Source organism: Nematolebias whitei, chromosome 1 (assembly GCF_014905685.2).
Source record: "Nematolebias whitei isolate Nwh7 chromosome 1, NemWhi1, whole genome shotgun sequence".
Lineage (NCBI taxonomy): Eukaryota > Metazoa > Chordata > Actinopteri > Cyprinodontiformes > Rivulidae > Nematolebias > Nematolebias whitei.
Window position 1 is genome coordinate 73,699,658 of NC_056498.1, and position 20,122 is coordinate 73,719,779.

The following is a 20,122-nucleotide window of genomic DNA, read 5'->3' on the forward strand; positions in this document are numbered from 1 at the left end:
CTAGTTAACTTGCCATGGCAGGGTGCTCATCTCATCCATGATTTTTGTTGATGGGATGACAAACACTTGTCTGAGTGCAGCTTGTACAAACAGTTTTTGAGTGGGGGTGGGGGGCGTTCAGCATGAGGAAAGAGGCAATGTGAGTGCTCACTTTTGCTTTTTAGCTAGAGAACCTGTATTTTGCCCCACTAGCTTAGTGTATGTCAGTGCCGGGTGGGCCGGCAAGTTTGGTTTGGTAGGCGGGGTGCTCAATTCTGTTGACGGGGTGGGGCACCCCGCTTGTATAATGGTAGGGGAAACACTGCACATGGTGGTGACCATCTTGGACTTTGACGTGACATATCAATTTTTTTAGGGAACTTTCTTAGGCCTAGATGCAGCCCCACACTAAACTGAAGATCGACACCTTCTCTTATTCATGTTAACATGCTCACAACACGGATAGATGAAGGTTTTTTTCCAGTTCCCTCTTTTTGCTCCACTATGAGCATAGGCGTCGCATCAATTATAAGTGACGGGGATGTGTCCCCCTCACATTTAAAAAATATTAATTTGGATCCCCCCTACCACCACCCCACATTTGCCATGAAATATTAGTTCACCCAGCACTGCTTTTATTTATTTGTGAACAAATCCATTCCACTTGATGAATAGAAAACGCAAACTACTAAAAAAATCCACTCCGGGTTTTCCAGGTTACCTACAACTCATCATACCACATGCAGTGTTTCACCGAGGTCACCTGATGGGGCGGGGGGGGGGGGGGGGGGGGAAAGACACCTCTGTGTTGGCTTAGTGACTTGGCTTAGCGGCAGTTGTTGACCGGGGGGTGGCGGGGTGTTAGGAAGTGTGAGAGAAGCGGAGCATGCTCTATTAACACAAGGAGAGCTGTTGGTCAGGCTACTTCTTGTTGCTCTCTAAAATAGTTATTGAATCAAGTGTTTACAAATGTAGGTAAATGTAGATGTTTAACAACCTGTTGAAATGCACCAGAATGCAGGAAATGGCATCTACTTTATTCAAAATTTTATGGGGGAAGAACCCCAGACCCCACCCCGCCTCCATCAATGTGTCCCCCCCCACCCCACCACCCCCCAAAAAAACCACATTATTAATGCTTCTGCCACAAATGGCTATGAGGGACAATAAGAGTTAGCACACTATTTTTGATCGAACTAAACATTTTTATATTTAAATGGTTGAAATAAAGTATGTGGAACTAATTTCACTGTAAACCACTTACAAAAAACACTGAAGAGGAAAACATTAGTGTTCGGATTGCAGGAAGAGACTGGCAATCGGTAGGACCGCCAGTTTCTCTTCTGCAGTTGGGCAGTCCTGAAAACATCCCCTCAAATTTTCACAAATATGTCACTTTAAATTTTTGATTTTTCCACTGATGAAACAAGAGAGCCAGAGCGGGCTTATTTCCAAACACACTCCTTTTCATTTGGATTTAGATTTGCTTCCTGACACTTTGAATTTGGCATTCTGTCAAAGTGGACCGGCTTATGCAAAGAGTGCTAATGGTGGCATTTTTTATATGAGCTGCAGCAGAGAACCCATCCTGGAAGGATTCTTTCTTTCATACTTTGTCTCCTTACTTCCTGTTCCTGCTCCTCAAGACTACCACCGTGTGTTGTCATGATGAGCTGTTTTACAAATGGAAATACTTCTGTTTAATTGTCAGCAGTTTTATGCTTCTCTGCAGAATTCCTTCACATTTTTTCCTCTATTAGTCTTCGACATCCTCTGCTGCATTTTTCATTCAAAGCCTGTCATATAAATGTCATTGCTCCCTCTTTTCAGAAAACACAACTTCCTGCTCTGCGGTTGTAGATAGTATTGAATTGTTATCTCAGCAGTTTTTTAATGTATGTCCAGTGTTACTGTACAAATAAATTGATTCCCAACTATTTTTTTAATGCTTAAAGCCATTTTGCGTGTGGTTTCTGCTGACTTGGTGCTTTCTGTTGCAGCTGTTCTGAAGGGCTTTTGTGTCTGGATGAGAGATATTGATGCTGATACTCTGCAGCTTTAGCTCTTCAACTTTATATCTGTTCTGGTTTTTTTTTAACGTTGCTCTGTATGTGTAAGTCCTCATTTACATCTGAAAAAAGGCTGCAACATGCTGAGTTGGCGTTTCTTTTATAGTTTTTTTTTTTACAATCAAATATCTTTTGCATATGCTATTTTAACCATTATCAAAATGTTCAACTCGCTCAGGGGTGTTATGACTTTAAGTTTTTCTAACTTTGGTGATTTTTAACAATTTATCTTTAATTTAAATAAAGTCCTCCTACAAATCAGAGATGTCTTCAATTCATTTTAACAGATGGTCTTTTTCACAACTGCTTCAGTGAACTTGTTCTATTTTTGTTTACTTGTGCTATTTTGAGGGCAGCACGGTGGCGCAACTGGTAGAGCTGCTGCCTCTCAGTGAGCAGGTCCTTGGTTCAAACCCCGGTCCAGGGGCCTTTCTGGGTGGAGTTTGCATGTTGTCTCCGTGCATGCGTGGGTTTTCTCCGGGTACTCCGGTTTCCTCCCACAGTCCAAAAACATGCATGTTAGGCTGATTGGTAACTCTAAATTGTCCCTAGGTGTGAGTGAGAGAGTGAATGGTTGTTTGTCTCGTTTGTCTCTATGTGGCCCTGTGATGGACTTGCGACCCGTCCAGGGTGTACCCCGCCCCTCGCACAGTGATTGCTGGACATGGGCACCAGCGACCCCCGTGACCCAAAATGGAATAAGCGGGTAAAGAAAATGGATGGATGGATGGATGTGCTATTTTGATCTTTTCAATACCATTTTGGTACTTTTAGCTTTCAGCTTGTATTAACTACTGTTCTGATCCAATTAAGTTCTAGCTACAGTTTTGCTAATTTTAGCTACTGTTTTCCTTTTTTTGCATTAGCATCTATTTTGCTACTTTTAGTGAATATTTTGTTAATTTTAGCCTCTATTTGGCAATTGTTTTGCATTAATTGCACAAATTTTATCTTTATTTGAAAAAAGCAGAAATTTGCCAAAAATTGCTGAAAAGTAGCTAAAATGTAGAACACAGCTTAAATTACCAGAAAGAAGTGGAAAAAGCGCATTGTTGCTGATTTAGGCTAAAAAAAAGTTGTTATGCATGCAAATAATGTGGAATGAGCTGAACACAGCTAAACAGTAGCTGAAAAAGCAGAAAGAGCTGAAACTTGCAGAAATAAGCTGAAAGGAGAATAATTCAACCTTTATTTAGAGAGGTTAATCCCATTGAGCCTGGAGGACTCATTTACAAGAGAGACCTGATTTCAACAAAGAATGATGACAACAATGAACAATCATAAAAGAGGCATACAGATTTTTTTTTAATACAAATTAAAATAAGATGGCAAAAAATAGCTAGATTATAAGGCAAATGTAGAAAACTAAAAACAGAAACATGTCTGCATTGGTCCTTGCCAGGAGTCCAACAGACGTTTAAAGCCACTTAGAGAGGTCAAGGTCGAGAGCTTGTAATCTTTTTGCAAGATATTCCAGGAAACAGGAGCGGAGTAGGAGAAGGCCCTTTTGCCAAGTTCAGTGCTCAATGAGGGAACACTGCAGGTAATAATGTCCTGAGAGCGCACGCTGTAGCTGTACTCACGCAGAGACATGTAGGAGGAGATGTATGAAGGCAACAGACCAAGAAGTGATTTAAAGATGAAAATGTACCAGTGGGAGAGTCTGCGTGAAGTTAATGATGTCCAGTTACCCAGCGAATACAGGGTGAAGTGATGGGTACGATAATCACAGCCAGTTATGAATCTTAGTGCACCATGATAGACAGCATCCAACATCTGGAAGGTGCTTGTAGGAGCATTCATGTAAATAATGTCACCATAATTGATGGAGGGAAGGAAAGTCACAGTTACAAGATGTTTCCTAGCATTCAGAGTTAGACAGGATCTGTTTCTGAAAAAGAAACCCAGTTTAACTTTCAGTTTCCTAGGTTTTCCACCTGGAGCTTAAAAGAGAGATGCGAGTTGACCAAGATACCCAAATATATATAGGAATCAACAAACTCAATAGGGACACGATTTGAGGATAAGCAAGAACTACTGGGACCGACTTCCTGTTTGAAAAAAAGCATTCTTTGGTTTCATTGGCATTTAGGACAATTTTGAGGTGGAACAAATCTGACTGGATGATGTCAAATGCAGATTGCAAAAGCTGAAAACACTTACTGTTTTAGCTCGACAATAAACAACTGTGTCATCAGCATAGATGTGTAAGGATGCTTCAAAGATGCTCTGACCTACATTACCTATGTAGATTGTAAAGAGGGTGGGTCCTAAGACTGAGCCTTGTGGTGCACCATTGTTGACTGTTAAATAACTGGAGGAAGTAACATTATGTTGAATACATTGCCTCTGATCTGAAAGATAGTTAGAGAACCAATTTCTGAGAGCTTATGACACAAGATGTTATGGTCCACAGTGTCAAAAGCTTTGGACAGGTCTAAGAAAAGTGCAGCACAATAATCCTTAGCATCCAGTGCTTCAACAACATCATTAAGAACCTTCAGTGAAGCAGTGGTTGTGCTGTGTTGTTTCCTGAAACCAGACTGATGTGGAGGTAAGATGTTAAACGAGTCTAGGTAATTTTTTATTTGAGAGTTTATCATTGGCTAAAATGCAGAGTTTAGAGATTGGTCGATAGTTGTTCAGTGAGGTGGGGTCACCTCCCTTCAGTAAAGGAAGAACAAAGGCTGTTTTACAAGTGTCTGGAATGGAGTTTTGTCTTATGGAGAGATTGAAGATGTGGGTCACAGGGACTGTGATGATATGAACGGCCAGCCTTAAGAAATAAGGTGGACGTATATCTGGACCTGCAGATTTTTTAGGATCAAGATCTTTTAACAGTTTATTGACCTCACTGACTGAGAACGGAGAAAAAGGGAAGGTGTGATTAACCGAGGATTGACTTGTAGGAGGGATTTGATTTGTAGAAGTTTGACTTTTAGGGGAAGTGGCTGATTTTCCATTAGTAACTGTGTCAAATAAAGAACTAGAAGTGACAAAATGTTTGTTGAAACAGTTCAGGATCTCGTGCTTATTTGACACAGGAACAGAGTTAAGAAGATATCCTGATGCATGCTCAATAATCCAGGTAGAAAAATCTAAAAAAGTTAAATCTGGTCCTCTGGACATTCAAAAAAACAAAACAAAGCAAAACAACAAAAAAATGTAGAAACGTCAGACTGAGGAAGTCTCTCGGATGAGAGACGAAACGTTTCTACATTTTTTTGTTGTTTTGCTTTGTTTTGTTTTTTTGAATGTCCAGAGGACCAGATTTAACTTTTTAGAGTTAAGAAGAAGTTGTCAAGGGAGGTCAGATGATTGGGAGCTGCCAGAGAAAGATTTGATGGTTTTCCAGAATATTTTAGGGTTATTTAGATTTGTGGAGGTCTGAGATAAGAAATAGTTGTGTTTTGCTGCTTTGATGGCAGTTGTGCATTTATTCCTCAGCTGCCGAAAACTCAACCAATCAGTGTCTGAGTCAGATTTTCTCGCTGCGACCCAAAGATGGTCTCAGGTCAGCTAGCTCAGGAGTGAACCAGGGGCTGTCTCATCCATTTATTCTGAACTGATGAAAAAGTCAGTTGAACAAGTTGAAATTAGCAGAAAGAAGTTAGAAGATGCACAAAAATGTAGTTAGCAGAAAAAAATCAGAAAGGAGCACAAAACAGCTGAAAAAACTGCTGAAATTAGCTGAAAACAGTTTAAATTTGCATGAGGAATCTGAAAGAAGCTGAACCAGAACAAAATGTGAAAGGAGCAGTAAAAGGTTGTAAACAGATCTGAAGGATGGAAAATGAGCTCAATTCATTTGCTACGAGAAAAAATGGCAGAAAAGGCTAAATATTTCAAAAAGCTAAAGTTGCACCAATACCAAAAATCATAGCAGGATTGCCCTGAAAGAGCTGAACATTTTGATATGACTTGTTGAAATAGCCCAAAAATTGTGGAATGAGAAAAATGGCAAAAATCTACGGAAGAAAAATGGATCACAAAAGTAGGATTGCTTCATAAACGTTTACACAATGAAACCTCCAAAAAACCCTTAATTAAATTTGCAGCAATGTCCTCCTGTCTTTCTGACAAAGTTGTTTCTGCCGTTTCAGCTTCTCAGGATGCAGCCCATGTCTTTGACACCCTCAGGAGATGTAAGGTCAGTACAAAGGGATCAATATTACGGGTGTGACCTTACTTTGCTGTGATAGCATGTGTTGTGACATGCGATTAGAGGCGGCCATGTAGCTGAGCTTCCCAGCAGCCGTGCAAATAGCCCAAGGAGCTTCATGACTTGTGCAGTGACAGTTTAGTTCGGCAGAGGGAGTAGACGATTACAGGAAGTCTCAGCGCTGCTCCTCTCTGCAGTGGCTGCTCCCAGGCAAGTGAATATTGCTGCCTGTGCAGTCTAAGTGTGGAGAATTAAAGGGATTAAAAACACGTTCACATCCTGTTTCTGGATTTAAAACTTGGCTGTATTAGGAGGGTTTCTCTGGTTTCTGGTAAACTGCTAGAGATGTGAGGTTGTCCCTCAGGCATTTTTTAGAATATTTTCTTATCAGTTATTCAGTATTTAAACAGACCAAGCAACATTTTCTGATTGGCTAATTTGGCTCTTTTTTTTAGTTTCCAGTCCAATCATATTTACATAATTTCAACTTTTAGATTGAAACATTTCTTAAATAGCTAAGAATGAACCCACTTTACTTCCTGTATTCCTGAAACCTTCTCTGTTTAATTCAATTCAATTCAACCTTTATTTATACAAGTTAGTCTCATTGAGTCTCAAGGACTCATTTACAAGAGAGACCTGTTTTAAACAAAGAACACAGATGACAACAGTAGACAATCATAAAAAAGCATATAAAATGAAAAGTAAGTGGAAGAAATTATATATATTTTTAAAAACAAAACAAAAACAGCTACATTATAAAGTGATGTAAAGTAATGTAATTTCTAGTAAGAGAGATAATGGAACCAAAAATGATCCTGTGCAGACACAGTGAGACACATTTATTAAATAATCTGAGTGCCCTATAAAAAATGGAGAAAACATGTGCACATTAACTAAATTGAATCCTAGACCACTACTATGAATGTGCGATATGGCATAAAATTCATATCACAATATGTATTGTGGAGGGTGGCGATAACGATATATATCGCAATATGTTTTTGGTATAAAACTTAATAGGAATTTTAAAAAAGCATAGGATGTCCTTTTGCCATCATATATTTTGAATTTTAAAAAAATCCACTACTAGGTCCAGAGAGTTTTTAAATAATAAACAAATCAAGTATTAGGCTTCTTTCTTGTAGTGCATAACAGTGCAAAAGATATCAAATTTAGTTTTAGCCATATGTTTTAAACAAAAGAATATGTTGTTAACTCTTAACAGTTTCCAGTATTCTCAATTAAGAAATGAACAGCAACAGAGCAGCATTTTACACTGAAACACTTCACCTCCAACCCTCTAGGGGTGCCTCCTTCCGCTTTAATGGAGAGCTGACACAAAATGACTGTGGCTTTGACCAGAGGGTCTCGCAGTAAAATTACACAACACAGCGTTATTTTCACAGATCAGAGAACAGGTTTCTCTAAAGCTGACCAACGCTTACTTTAACTTTCGGAGGAAAAAAACAACAAAAAACTTTAGACGGAACACATCATTTTGTGCATGCGTCCGAATACGGCAACACTACGGCAAGCCGGCTGTAGTTAGCTTGTAGCTTCACTACTTAGCTCTCGAAGAAATGACTTTAACGCCACTTGCGCACAGTTTTCAACTAAAAAAAAGTAACGATTAAACTGACAACTTTGATTTTACATCAGACACAGCATTACTGCGGTTAGCCGGTAGAAGATAGATCTCTATCATAGGCTAAATTTCAATCGTTTCTACCGTATACCATATATATTGCGCATTCCTAACCACTACTAGTCACTACAAAGGGTTCATGATCATAGGTGAGTATAGAAACTCCGATTGATTGGTAGACAGAGCTTTGCCTTGCAGCTCAGCTTCTCTTCACAACAACTGATCAGTTCAGGGTACGCAGTACTGAAGGAATCTGCACAGGTCTGTCTGTCCATTTCACTTCATTCTTCTCTTACTTGTGACCAAAACTCTAAAATAGGCAGCACTTGACTCCAAACCAAAAGAGGGCAATTCATTCTTCTCTGACTGAGAACCTTAAAGCCTTAAATTCTGAATGAGCCTTAAATTTGGATGTGCAGATTACCATCTTGGGTTCAGTCCCTAGTTTGGACCTGGGGTCTTTCTGCGTGGGGTTTACATATTCTCCTTGTGTTTGCATGAGTTTTCTCTGGGTACTCTGGTTTTCTCCCACAGTCCAAAAACATGCATGTTAGGATGCCTTCAGGCCCAGGCCTCCCTTTGTAAAAGAGCCCTATGATCTCAGATCTCAGTGGCATTTTCCTGGTTAAATAAAGATTAATAATAAAATAAAAAATATCCTATATCTGTTCCACACTTGGCAGTGAACTGTTCCAGTAACAACTAGAGACAGCACGATGATGTGAAACAGACCATCATCTTCAAATAGTAGAGATGAATAGCAGTGATGCCACTGGACCCCTTCCACCCTCTGGCTGCACTGAGAAATTCTGTCCATAAAAGTGATGAACAGAATTAGTGACAACAAGCAGCCTTAGCAGAGTCCAACACCCACCTGGAAGAGATTCAACTTACTGCCAAGCATTGCAAACCAAATTGTATGTATAGAAACTGAATGGCCAGTAGTAGTGGACCTCCAATCCCATATTCACAGAGCCCCTCCCACTAGGTATCCTGTGGTCAAGTGACTTTTCCAAGACCACAATGCACATGCAGTGTGGATAGGCAAACTGCTCCCCTCAAGAACACTAGCAAGGGTAAAGAGCTGGTCCAGTGTCCCACAGCCAGGACGAAACCTGCATTGTTCATCATGAATCTGAGGTTTGACCATCAACAGAACTCTCTTCTCCAGCACCCCTGACTAAACTTTACCAGGGAGGCTGAGGAGTGTGATTCCACTGTAACTGAAACATACCCTCCAGTCCCCTTTCTTGAAAAGGGGAACCACCACTCTAGTTTACCAATGAAGTGGCACTACCCCTAATGCCCATAGTATGTTGCAAAGGCATGTCAATCAAGACAGCCCACAAACCCCAGTGCCTTGAGAAACTCAGGGCCTGCCTCAGTGTGCCAGAATCTTCTTAGTGAAGATTAGTAAATGGATAGTCTATATCTAAGACCTTACCAAACTCCTTTCCCACCTTTGCCTTTGCCTCAGCAACACCCAGGGCTGCAGCTCACTTGACCCACTGATACCCATCAGTTACTTCTGGAGTTATACCAGCTAACAAGGACTGATAAGACACCTTCCTCAGGTTGACAGCTTCCCTTACCCGGTTATATCATGGGATTTAAGGAATACTCCTAGGAGAGGCATCAACAACTTTGCAGCCACAGCTCAAAGCTGTCACCTTGACATGGAGGTGCAAAACAGGGCACATTTGAACTCAATGCCCCCACACTGCCCCTGGGGCGCAGTTTTGTCAGCGGTGGGAGATGAACATCTTTCTGATGTACAATAAAAATTACAGACCTCTTCATTCCTTGTAGGTGGAAAAACTTGCAAAATCAGCAGTGTATCAATTTTTTTTATTTTCCCAGACACATTTATGCATGTAAACTGGCCAACCTTATAATTTGAGGAAACCATGCTTTCTAGTTTTTATATTTCTAAAAAGTATAATTTCCTGAAAAGATTGGGGGTAGCCAAAGATTAATCTTTGGTGATCAAGGTTACTACCACTGGCCACCTCCTGGCTCCACCATTGCACATGGTGGTGGATAAATTTGCTCCCTCCACTCGCCAGGATCTGTCACTCTGCGCTGCCTCACACAAGCAAAAAAAAAAAAAAACCCCAACAAAAAAACAACAACTATGGTACCTCTGTTCTTCTCCACTGTGTAATTCCTCCCCACTTGAATTTTTTGCATCAAAAACATTCAGGTTTATTTGCATTCCCTGCTCAATCCAAGTCCAGAAAACCACTCATTTCAAAATCTACAAACATTTATTATTCCAATCCCACAATGATGGGGCCATACCGCTTGTTTTTCTTTCAGCTGTTACCTCTTCAGGGGTCGCAACAGCGAGTCATTCTCCTTCATCTCACTCTGTCCTCTGCATCCTCTGACCTCACTCTCAACTATCCATGTCCTCTCTAACTGCATCCATATATCTTCTCTTTATTTCCTGGCAGCTGCATTTCTAACACCCTTCTACCAAAATACCCACTGTCCCTCCTCTGGACATGTCCAAACCATCTCAGTCTGGCCTCTCTAACTTTATCTCCCAGTCCTTCAACCTGTGGTACACCTCTGATGATCTCATTAAGATTGTCCATCCTTGTGTCTTCCAACGAGAACACAAAATTTTGGCACAATCTGCCGACAGGCTTCTTTCCTTCCTGTTTTTACCTTTCTTATTACATGTGAAATTTATTTAACCCACTATGAGTTGATTTAGTCTTTTAATGTTACTATGTTCACTATGTATTTTATTTTATTTTTTGCTTTGTTCTATCTTTACTTTAAACTTGATTTATTTTTCTTGTTTTTACCATTGCCTTTGTCTTTTATACAAATATTATTGTACAGCACCTTGGTCACAATGTGCTGTTTTTAAATTGTGCTTTATAAATAAATTGACTATTTTGATGACTTTTTGAGGCAGTCAAGTCTTGTCTAATCTGAAGGACGGACACACACACACACACACACACACACACCCACACACGGACACACACACACACCTCACCACCTTGATGCTTCTGGTCAGAAGGACACACACAACGTGTGTGTGTGTGGGGGTGGGGGGGGGGGGGATTTTTTTTCCCAGCATGTTTCTTAGCATTCAAACTGCTGCTGGACAAGCTTCTTCCTACATTTTACACCTCCCAGCAGTCAGCAGCGAACTTTGGTGTCACTTGTACATATGCACATGTACTGGTGAAGATTCTCAGTCATCCAGGACATGATGAATTCAAAAAAAATATCAGAGAAATTCAGAAGGATTTTCAACAAACACAACATCCCAGTACATTTCAAACCCAGCAGGACTCTCAGACAGAGTCTGGTCCACCCTAAGGGCAAAACACCTATACACAAACAAAGTGGTGTAGTGTATGTGGTCCAGTGCAGCGAGGACTGTCCAGACCTCTACATTGGAGAAACCAAGGTCGTTTTCACACCAGATAGTCCAGTAGACTCGGTTCGGTTCGGGACCAATATTCATGACCTTTTGTTTACATTTGAGCTGTTGCCTTTGCATTCACACTGCACGGTGCAGTCAAGTCAACCTGTTGAACCAACCTATTCCCCGCTCGCCTGTGGGGGCACTGCACCTAGAACTACTGAAAGGAACGACACAAAAACCTCTGAAGACACGTCTTCTTCTTCTTCTGTAAATAAAAACAAAAACGAAGTGGCATCAAGTTTTAGCAGTTTTAAGAGTTATATTTTGTCATTTTTCAAAAATGGACTTAGCATGAGCAGAAGATGAGACAGAAGACCATGGAGAATATTGTTTTTCCACACAAGGCAGATGACGGCTCCATAAAAGGTAAGATAAATTCGTGTTTGTTTACCCTGCGGAGTGGGGCTCGGTCTGTTTACATTCACACTGTACTCGAATCGCGCTGGAGTTCGCTTCTACCGGACCGAGACCTAGTTTTTAGCCAGGGCCAGAGTTCGCCTTTTTGTTCCGTGACAGAGTTCAATGGCGCGTTCACACCTCCCTAAATGAATCGGACTTTCTAGGAAAAAGAGCTAGAGTTCGATTAAAGCGGACTAAACAGGGCTGGTGAGAATGCACGAATGCACCCTAAATAGCCTCTTCACAGACCCATGGCTCAACACAGGAGAACCAGCTCTTCAGGACAAGACTCAGCTGTTTACCTCCACCTCACAGATAAGGGACACTCTTTTGAGGATCAAAATGTGCACATTTTGGACCGAGAACACAGATGGTTTGAGAGGGGAGTGAAGGAAGTAATTTATGTAAAAAGAGAAAAAAACATCTCTTAACAGAGGAGGAGGCCTCAGATTTCCACTTTCAAAAACATATAATGCAACTTTAAGACTGAGTCCCAGCCAGTTTTCACATCTGATGGGAACAGAGGGGCCTCATCTGTGAATTAGAGTAACAAAGACCTTAAGAAACCCCTACTGTTAAGGTGTTTAGGTGTGAATTGCCGATCTGCATATGCGTGTGTGTCTTATCTCACTCAGCCTTATAACCTGAATCCCTCACTCACTGCTCTTTGAATTGAGAAAGCTCCTCGGATGAGGAGCGAAACGTCTTCTGTTACAAATAAAGTCCAGTTGTTTTTGTTTTTAACGCTTTTTGAATATGCACATGTACAAAGCCCAGGAAACTATTGACCATCTAGTTTCTGGGCGCACTGAGTTAGTCAAAAGAAAAAATATTCACAGACTTACTGGTATGCCACTTTGGTAAGTGCAGCTCCACTCGGCTCCCCTTTTTTAGGTTCTTCTCAGGTGTAGGTGATTTGTCACTACAGTGGAGACTGACCTGTTTTCCCATTCTGTGGACAGGATCGTCCATGCAAAGTGGGAGGGATCCTAACTGGTCTTTTTGTGTTGGAGCTACTCCACTCATTGTGGTCCTTAATCACCCTATAAGGGTGCATTCACACCAGCCCTGTTTAGTCCGCTTTAATCAAACTCTAGCTCGTTTTCCTAGGAAGTCCGGTTCGTTTGGGGAGGTGTGAACGTGCCATCGAACTCTGTCACGGAACAAAAAGGCTAACTCTGGCCCGGGCTAAAACCTAGGTCTCGGTCCAGTAGAAGAGAAATCCAGCGCGGTTCGAGTACATTGAATGTAATCAGACTGGGCCCCGCTCCACAAGCAAGAAGTGGAGTACAGTGCAGGGCAAACAAACATGCATTTCTCTTACTTTATATGGAGCCATCAGCTGCCTTGTGTGAAAAACAATATTTTCCACGGTCTTCTGCCTCATCTTCCGCTCATGCTGAGTCCATATTTGAAAAATGACAAAATATAACTCCTAAAACTGCTAAAACTTGATGTCACTCCGTTTTTGTTTTTATTTCCAGAAGAAGGAGAAGAAGAAGAAGTGTCTTCTTCAGAAGTTTTTGTGTCGTGTCTTTCAGTAGTTCTTGGTACAGCGCCACCACAGGCAAGTGGGGGAACAGGTTGGTTCAACAGGTTGGCTCGACTGCACAGTGCAGTGTTAATGCAAATGCACCAGCTCAAATGTAAACAAAATGTTATGAGTATTTGTCCCGAACCGAACCGAGTCTACCGGACTATCAGGTGTGAAAACAACCTTATTGGACTTTTGTTAGTTTATCTCAGTATTTCATGTAAGACCAGGTGAAGACATGCTGCGCCATCATCTCAGATATCTCTCGATAAAGGTGCTCATTTCTTGTGGCACCGTACATTCGTCATTAAGATGAGGAGGTTCAAATGTGGTTTTCAGTTTTGCTGGGCAGATCATCCAGTGATGTAACTGTACTGGCCAACCAATGGCTGGTATCTGCTTACATCAAAATTAGCCCCTAGTAGAAAAAAGGATGTCACCATGCTCTGAGACATGCCTATCAAAATGGATCAGGAAATTGGTGCCAATAGGCCATACATTATCGTCAAAAACAAACAAGACAAAAACCTTCTTTATCGATATATCCATCATATTGTTGTTAGGTTTAAATCAATACCCAGAGAGCATAGACTGAAGAAACAACTCAAAAACTCTATGTAGAAAATAATGTGTTTTATTTACAGTGTAAATTAATTCTCAGGCACTGGAGGAACTGGAACCCTGAAGAGCAAGGGGAGGTAAGTATGGTTGAATGTTGATTAGAAAGGTAAGATACATTTGATCTTTTTCTTACAATTGGTTTGGCAGTTTAGTGCTGAGGTTAATATCCAATGGGTCCAGGGTGTGAAGAGTAATCCAAGGAGAGTCTGATTAGAGTTGTGCAGTGATTAGAAGGTGAGGAGACAGCTGAGGGGTTCACAATGAGGTCCAAGTCCACAAGGAGGTCAGGAAGCAACTGGAGTCAAACTGTAACACGTGAGAGGTAATGATTAGAATTTACAGAACTGAGGAACAATGTTAGTTGGCCAGAAGCATACTACCAAAGGTTTTTAATGCATCAGTGTTGAACTGGAGTCTCCTGTTGCCTCTTATACCCCAGCCTCTCATTAAGTGAGATGATCTCCAGGTGTGGCTGGTTGGCACAGTGAGGTGATCTTGGGCTGTGGGTGAAAGGCTGAACTCCTACAGTACCCCCTCCCTAAATATTGCCTTTTGACGATCTAAGATGTTTTTCAGGATGGGCTTTGAAAAAGGAAGTAATAAGACTCGGGTCGAGGATGAAAGATCAAGTGATCCAAGACAATGATCCGAACAATAAGGAATTGCCCAATGAAATGAGATGCATGCTTCCTACAAGTGTATTTTAGATTGATGTTACATGTGGAGAGCCATACCTTTTGTCCTATTTGTACCACTTTACAATAAGGCTCCCCAGGCTTCCCTTATAGATGGCTAATAAATAGTTTATAGATATGTTATTAATTCCTCTATAAGCACTTATAAGTCATTAATAACTGCTTATTATGCATTAATTAAGAGTGACATGGAGACAAAACTGACCAGTTTCTTGACAAAAAGTGAGCCAAAACTGCCACCTGTATATCCTGATGCATGCTCAATAATCCAGGTAGAAAAATCCAAAAAAGTTCAATCTGGTCCTCTGGACATTCAAAAAAACAAAAAACAAAACAAAGCAAAAAAATCTAGAAACGTTTCGTCTCTCATCCAAGAGACGAAACGTTTCTAGATTGTTTTGCTTTGTTTTGTTTTTTGTTTTTTTGAATGTCCAGAGGACCAGATTGAACTTTTTTGGATGCCACCTGTATATTTCATCTAGAGTTGTTATATTAAATATTTCAGACTAAGTTACTACCTTGTAAGTACAATAAGCATTTGTAAACCTATTTCTTTAGCATATAATATTGTACTTTATCACTGAATTATAAGTATTTACAACTAATATTTTATCCTAAAATATGTTTACAAATGTTTATTGTGCTTACAAGATAGTAACTTAGTCTGAAATGTTTAATATAACAACTCTAGATGAAATGTAGATGGCAGATTTGGCTCAGTATTTGACAAGAAACTGGTCAGTTTTGTCTCTCTGTCACCCTTAAATAATGCATAATAAACAATTAATAATGATTTATAAAGTGTTTATAGAGGAATTAATAACATATCTATAAACTATTTATTAGCCATCTATAAGGTGAGACTTACTGTAAAGTGGTACCGTCCTATTTGGTAGGACAGAGCTGCAGAGTGATGGCAGGTCAGCAAACCTCTTATCCTGAGCAGCAGTGTGAAAAAGGGCAGCCTTGGTTGCTCGCCAGATCCTGCAACATCTGAGAAAATGGTGTTGCACTGAGGGAAGGGAGACATCATTCTCCTGACTGGTAAATAAAGGAAAAGCATATCCCAAGGAGGCCTGGAAGGGTGATAAGCCTGTGGCTGATGAAGTGTGTGTGTTGTGAGCATACTCCACCCACACTAGATGTTTGCACCAATCCGCAGGGTTGTTTTCTACCATAAATCTCAAGGCTTTCTGTAACTCCTGATTACAGTGTTCCGCTTGTCCATTAGACTGAATGTGGTATCCTGAAGTCAAGCTTGCTGTGGCCCCTAAAACATTACAAAAATTGTTCAATATCTGGGAAATAAATTGCAGTCCTCTATTTGAGACTACGTCCAAAGGAATCCCATGTGCTCTAAACACATGTTGAACCAACAACTGGGCCGTCTCAAAAGCAGAAGGAAGCTTGGCTAGGAAAATAAAATTATCAGCTTTAGAAAATCTGTCAATGACAGACAGAAAACAGTGTGACCTTCTGAAGGGGAAAGAACAGTAACAAAATCTAAAGATATATGGGACCATGAACGGCTGGGGGTGGGTTGTGGCTGCAATTGGCCTGCTGGAGGTTGATTGCCACTCTTACTCCTTGCACATGTAGGTCATGTGGCCACAAAATCCTTCACGTCCTGATTCAACGAAGGCCACCAGAAATGTTTTTTGGCTAAGGAAAACATTCAAGCCACACCAGGATAACAGACAATTTGTGTGTGTAACCACTCCAGTACCTTAGGCTTGATGCTTGTGGCTATGAACAGTGTCTCGACAGACCCAGGTCTGGGGTCAGGTTCAGTCTTTTGGATCTCCAAAATATCTGACTCAATGGCCCAGCTGAGCGCTCCAACCACGCAGGACAAAGCGAGGATGCTTTCCTATTGTTCAGGATGATCAGGGGAAGAAAATTGGTGAGACAGCGCATCTGGCTTCACATCCTTAGATCTGGGTCTGAAAGTCAAAAGAAAATTGAAGCGAGCAAAGAAGAGAGCCCACCGTGCTTGTCTAAAGTTTAATTGTTTGGCATCACATAGGTAGGTGAGATTTTTATGGTCGGTCCAAATGAGAAAAGACAACTCTGCATCCTTCAACCAATGTCACCATTCTTCCAGGGCTAGTTTGATGGCCAAGAGCTCACAATTTCCTACATCGTAATTCTGTTTAGTAGGAGACAGACATCGAAAAAAAAATTCACAAGGGTGTGCCTTATTATACGTAGCTGATCTTTGGGAAAGTACTGCTCCCACGCCAGTGTCTGATCCATTCACCTCTACAGGGAACTGTCTGTTTGGATCTGGATGACAAAGCAATGGAGTGGATTAAATAAGTTGTTTAAGCTTACCAAAAGCTTCTTCGGCCTCCTGAGTCCAGTTGAAGGTGCGCAGAGTAGACATGAGTCACATGGGAGGGGCAGCGATTCTGCTGTAGTCCTTAATCAGAGAGAGAGAGAAATTCTTTATTGTCATTCGCAACACACGTGGTACATGTGGTGGAGCGAAATTATGTACACATGGTCCCAGTTACATCCAACAATAAAATGTAAAAAATAAAACAATGATAACATCTAAGATGTGAACTAAGAAAAACATCAACTAAAAATACACTAAGCACTAATAGCATAAAAACATTACGTCGAACAGCAGCACGAACATGAGCATGAGTCTATGTGAGCAGATGAGCACGCATAAACACATCAACATGAAACGGATCAGCAGCAACATGAAACAGATCAGCAGCAACATGATTTGATTTTTTTCACAGTGATTATTCTGGCAAGGGCAGTAAGTGATAAAGTGGCCCTGTTTTCCACAAAAAGTGCTTATTCCTGGGCATCCCTGGTCAAGCTGCTGCCCTCAAGATCCGACTTCGGAACAAGCAGAAGATAATGGAAGGCTGGATGGATAGATGGATGGATGGATAATAATAATAACGATAATAATAATAAAAACATAAATGTGTTCCGGGCAGCATGGTGGCGCAACTGGTAGAGCTGCTGCCTCTCAGCGAACAGGTCCCTGGTTCAAACCCCGGTCCAGGGGCCTTCTGGGTGGAGTTTGCATGTTCTCTCCGTGCATGCGTGGGTTTTCTCCGGGTGCTCCGGTTTCCTCCCACAGACCAAAAACATGCATGTTAGGCTGATTGGTTACTCTAAATTGTCCCTAGGTGTGAGTGAGAGAGTGAATGGTTGTTTGTCTCGTTTGTCTCTATGTGTCCCTGTGATGGACTTACGACCTGTCCAGGGTGTACCCCGCCCCTCGCACAGTGATTGCTGGACATGGGCACCAGCGACCCCCGTGACCCAAAATGGAATAAACGGGTAAAGATAATGGATGGATGGATGAATGGATGAATGTGTTCCTCAAGATGAGAGAAGTAACCGATTGGTTGTGGTCTAAAAACCAGGTGTGGTTGTTGCCATTGTCTGCAATTACTTATGAAACAGATGAAGACAGATTGGATTATTTGGTGTTGTTTTTGTAAAAGTAAAATAATTTTTTGGATGTCAAAATAAGCAGTTTTGTTTGATGTGTTTCTGTCCCAGAAAAGAGCAGTGATAAGCAGCAGGTATTGTTTGCTGCTGGTTTTTGGCTATAAACGGGATTTGATGTCTATACTGTATAGTGTATACTATAGCAAGTATAGTGTAGCACGTAAAATATCCCTTGACATGTAGAAAATAAAAGCCCTTTAGTTTGATGCTGAGACATAAACCAGGAGGTTTTTGCCCTCTGAGATAAATTTAAGTGAGAGTAGACAGACACTGCAAAATGAATTGGAACCATCTGTCTTCTTCCCTGCTTACCCACCACCATTTCCTCTTCATCTTTCCTCCATCTTCTCTGTCAGCTCTCTTCTTTCTTCCCCACTCTGTCTCTCTGCCCTCTCTCTGCCGCATTCAGCCTGTGTCATGTCATCAATATAGCTAACAGAGTATCCCTTTTTGTCTTTGCAAAGCAAAAAAAAAAGCATTTGAAGCAACTCATCGCTTGGGGGGGGGGGGGGGGTCATTTCTTCAAGGAGTTCCATGTCTCATCTTTGTGTTCCTTCCTTTCAGGTGTCTCATGTGCTAAATGTGGCTTATGGAATCAGTAACCTGTTCCCAGATCAGATGGTCTATAAGACGCTTCAAATCCTGGACCTCCCAGACACAGACATAACATCGTATTTAGAGGAATGCAGCTCCTTCATAGATCAAGCCCAGGAACAGGTACATTTTCACACAAACAAGCACAGTAATATAATCTACCTGTACATAGTGACAATATGTGATGGAAGTAAGTATTAAGTTAAACAAAGCAGAAATGTATGAGATTAAAACAAGGTTTTATTTCAGTTTGATGGACTTAAATAAAATCCAGTTGTATGTCAATAAAGTTTAGCTTATTTTCCAGCTAGAGCATACCAATAGATCATATAATCCATCCTTCCATCCATCCATCATCCATCCAACCATCCAACCATCCATTCATCCAATGCATCTATCCATCCATTCATCCATGCATCCATCCATCCATCCATCCATCCATCCATCCATCCATCCATCCATCCATTTATTTTCTTTACCCAGTTGTAGTACCTTTCTCCAGCAGTCATTGTGTGAAAAGCGAGGTACACCCTGGACAGGTTACATCCATCACAGAGATCATAAAGTCTTGAACATCTTTATTGCTCACTGCTGAAGGCAAATATTTGATTGAAACTCCTAGAAAGTAATTAGTGAATATTCATCTACAACTGATGATTCAACTCCTTTTAGGATGGCCTCCATATAGCTAAGTGACCTTATCAAACACAAAAACTGGCTATAGCTCAGCTGGCTTTACAGGTACAGTATTGAAACAAAATTGGGTGTAGCAGTAGCTGAGACTGATCCTCTACATGGAACAAGTGCTGAATAGTCGAATAGGGAATAACCCCGTTTGTCTGTCTATCACATTAACTACTTTTCTGCCTTCCATTCTAGTTTAGAGCAAATCAATAGATCTTCTATTATTATTTTCTGAATAAGTATTAAACAGATGTTAAGTGAAAATGCATTCAACCTTTATTTATACAGGTTTGTCTCATTGAGCCTCAAGGACTCATTTATAAGATAGACCTGTTTTTAACAAATAATGATGACAACAGAGACAATCATAAAAGAAGTTATAGAAATAAAAAAAATGGAAATGATATTTAAAAAAATGAAACAAAACAGCTACATTATAAAGCAATATAAAATACCGTAATTGCCCTTGTATAAGCCGCTATTTTTTCTCACACTTTGTACCCCGTGGTGTTTTTTCTCACACTTTGTACCTGTAGTGAACTCGGCCTCCGGTCAAAACCTGCCTCTGAAGACCTTCATGGGACAGGAACTGTTATTTCATTGATTTGAATCCAGAAATACAAATTAGCTCATCCAGAGACTTTCTAATTGTATCCTGAACTAATCAATTGAAAGAACACTCTCTTTTTTATATCATCATTACTATTTTACAATGTCTTGAAAATCAAAAGTGTGTTTAGTTCATACCATTTTTAAATGTTGAAATGAACCACTCATTTTAAATCAACTGTGAAACAGTATTA

General features: G+C 40.7%; 1 protein-coding gene across 1 annotated transcript in view; it reads left to right on the plus strand.

Annotated features, from left to right (window-relative positions):
• The window catches only part of LOC119420076 (dual specificity protein phosphatase 19-like), a 42,788-nt gene that overhangs the window by 10,629 nt on the left and 12,037 nt on the right, over nucleotides 1–20,122 (plus strand). Inside the window, exons 2-3 of the mRNA XM_037687451.1 lie at nucleotides 6,152–6,198; nucleotides 18,606–18,758. Coding sequence (XP_037543379.1) covers nucleotides 6,152–6,198; nucleotides 18,606–18,758 — 200 coding nt within the window. The remainder of the gene's footprint in view (nucleotides 1–6,151; nucleotides 6,199–18,605; nucleotides 18,759–20,122) is intronic.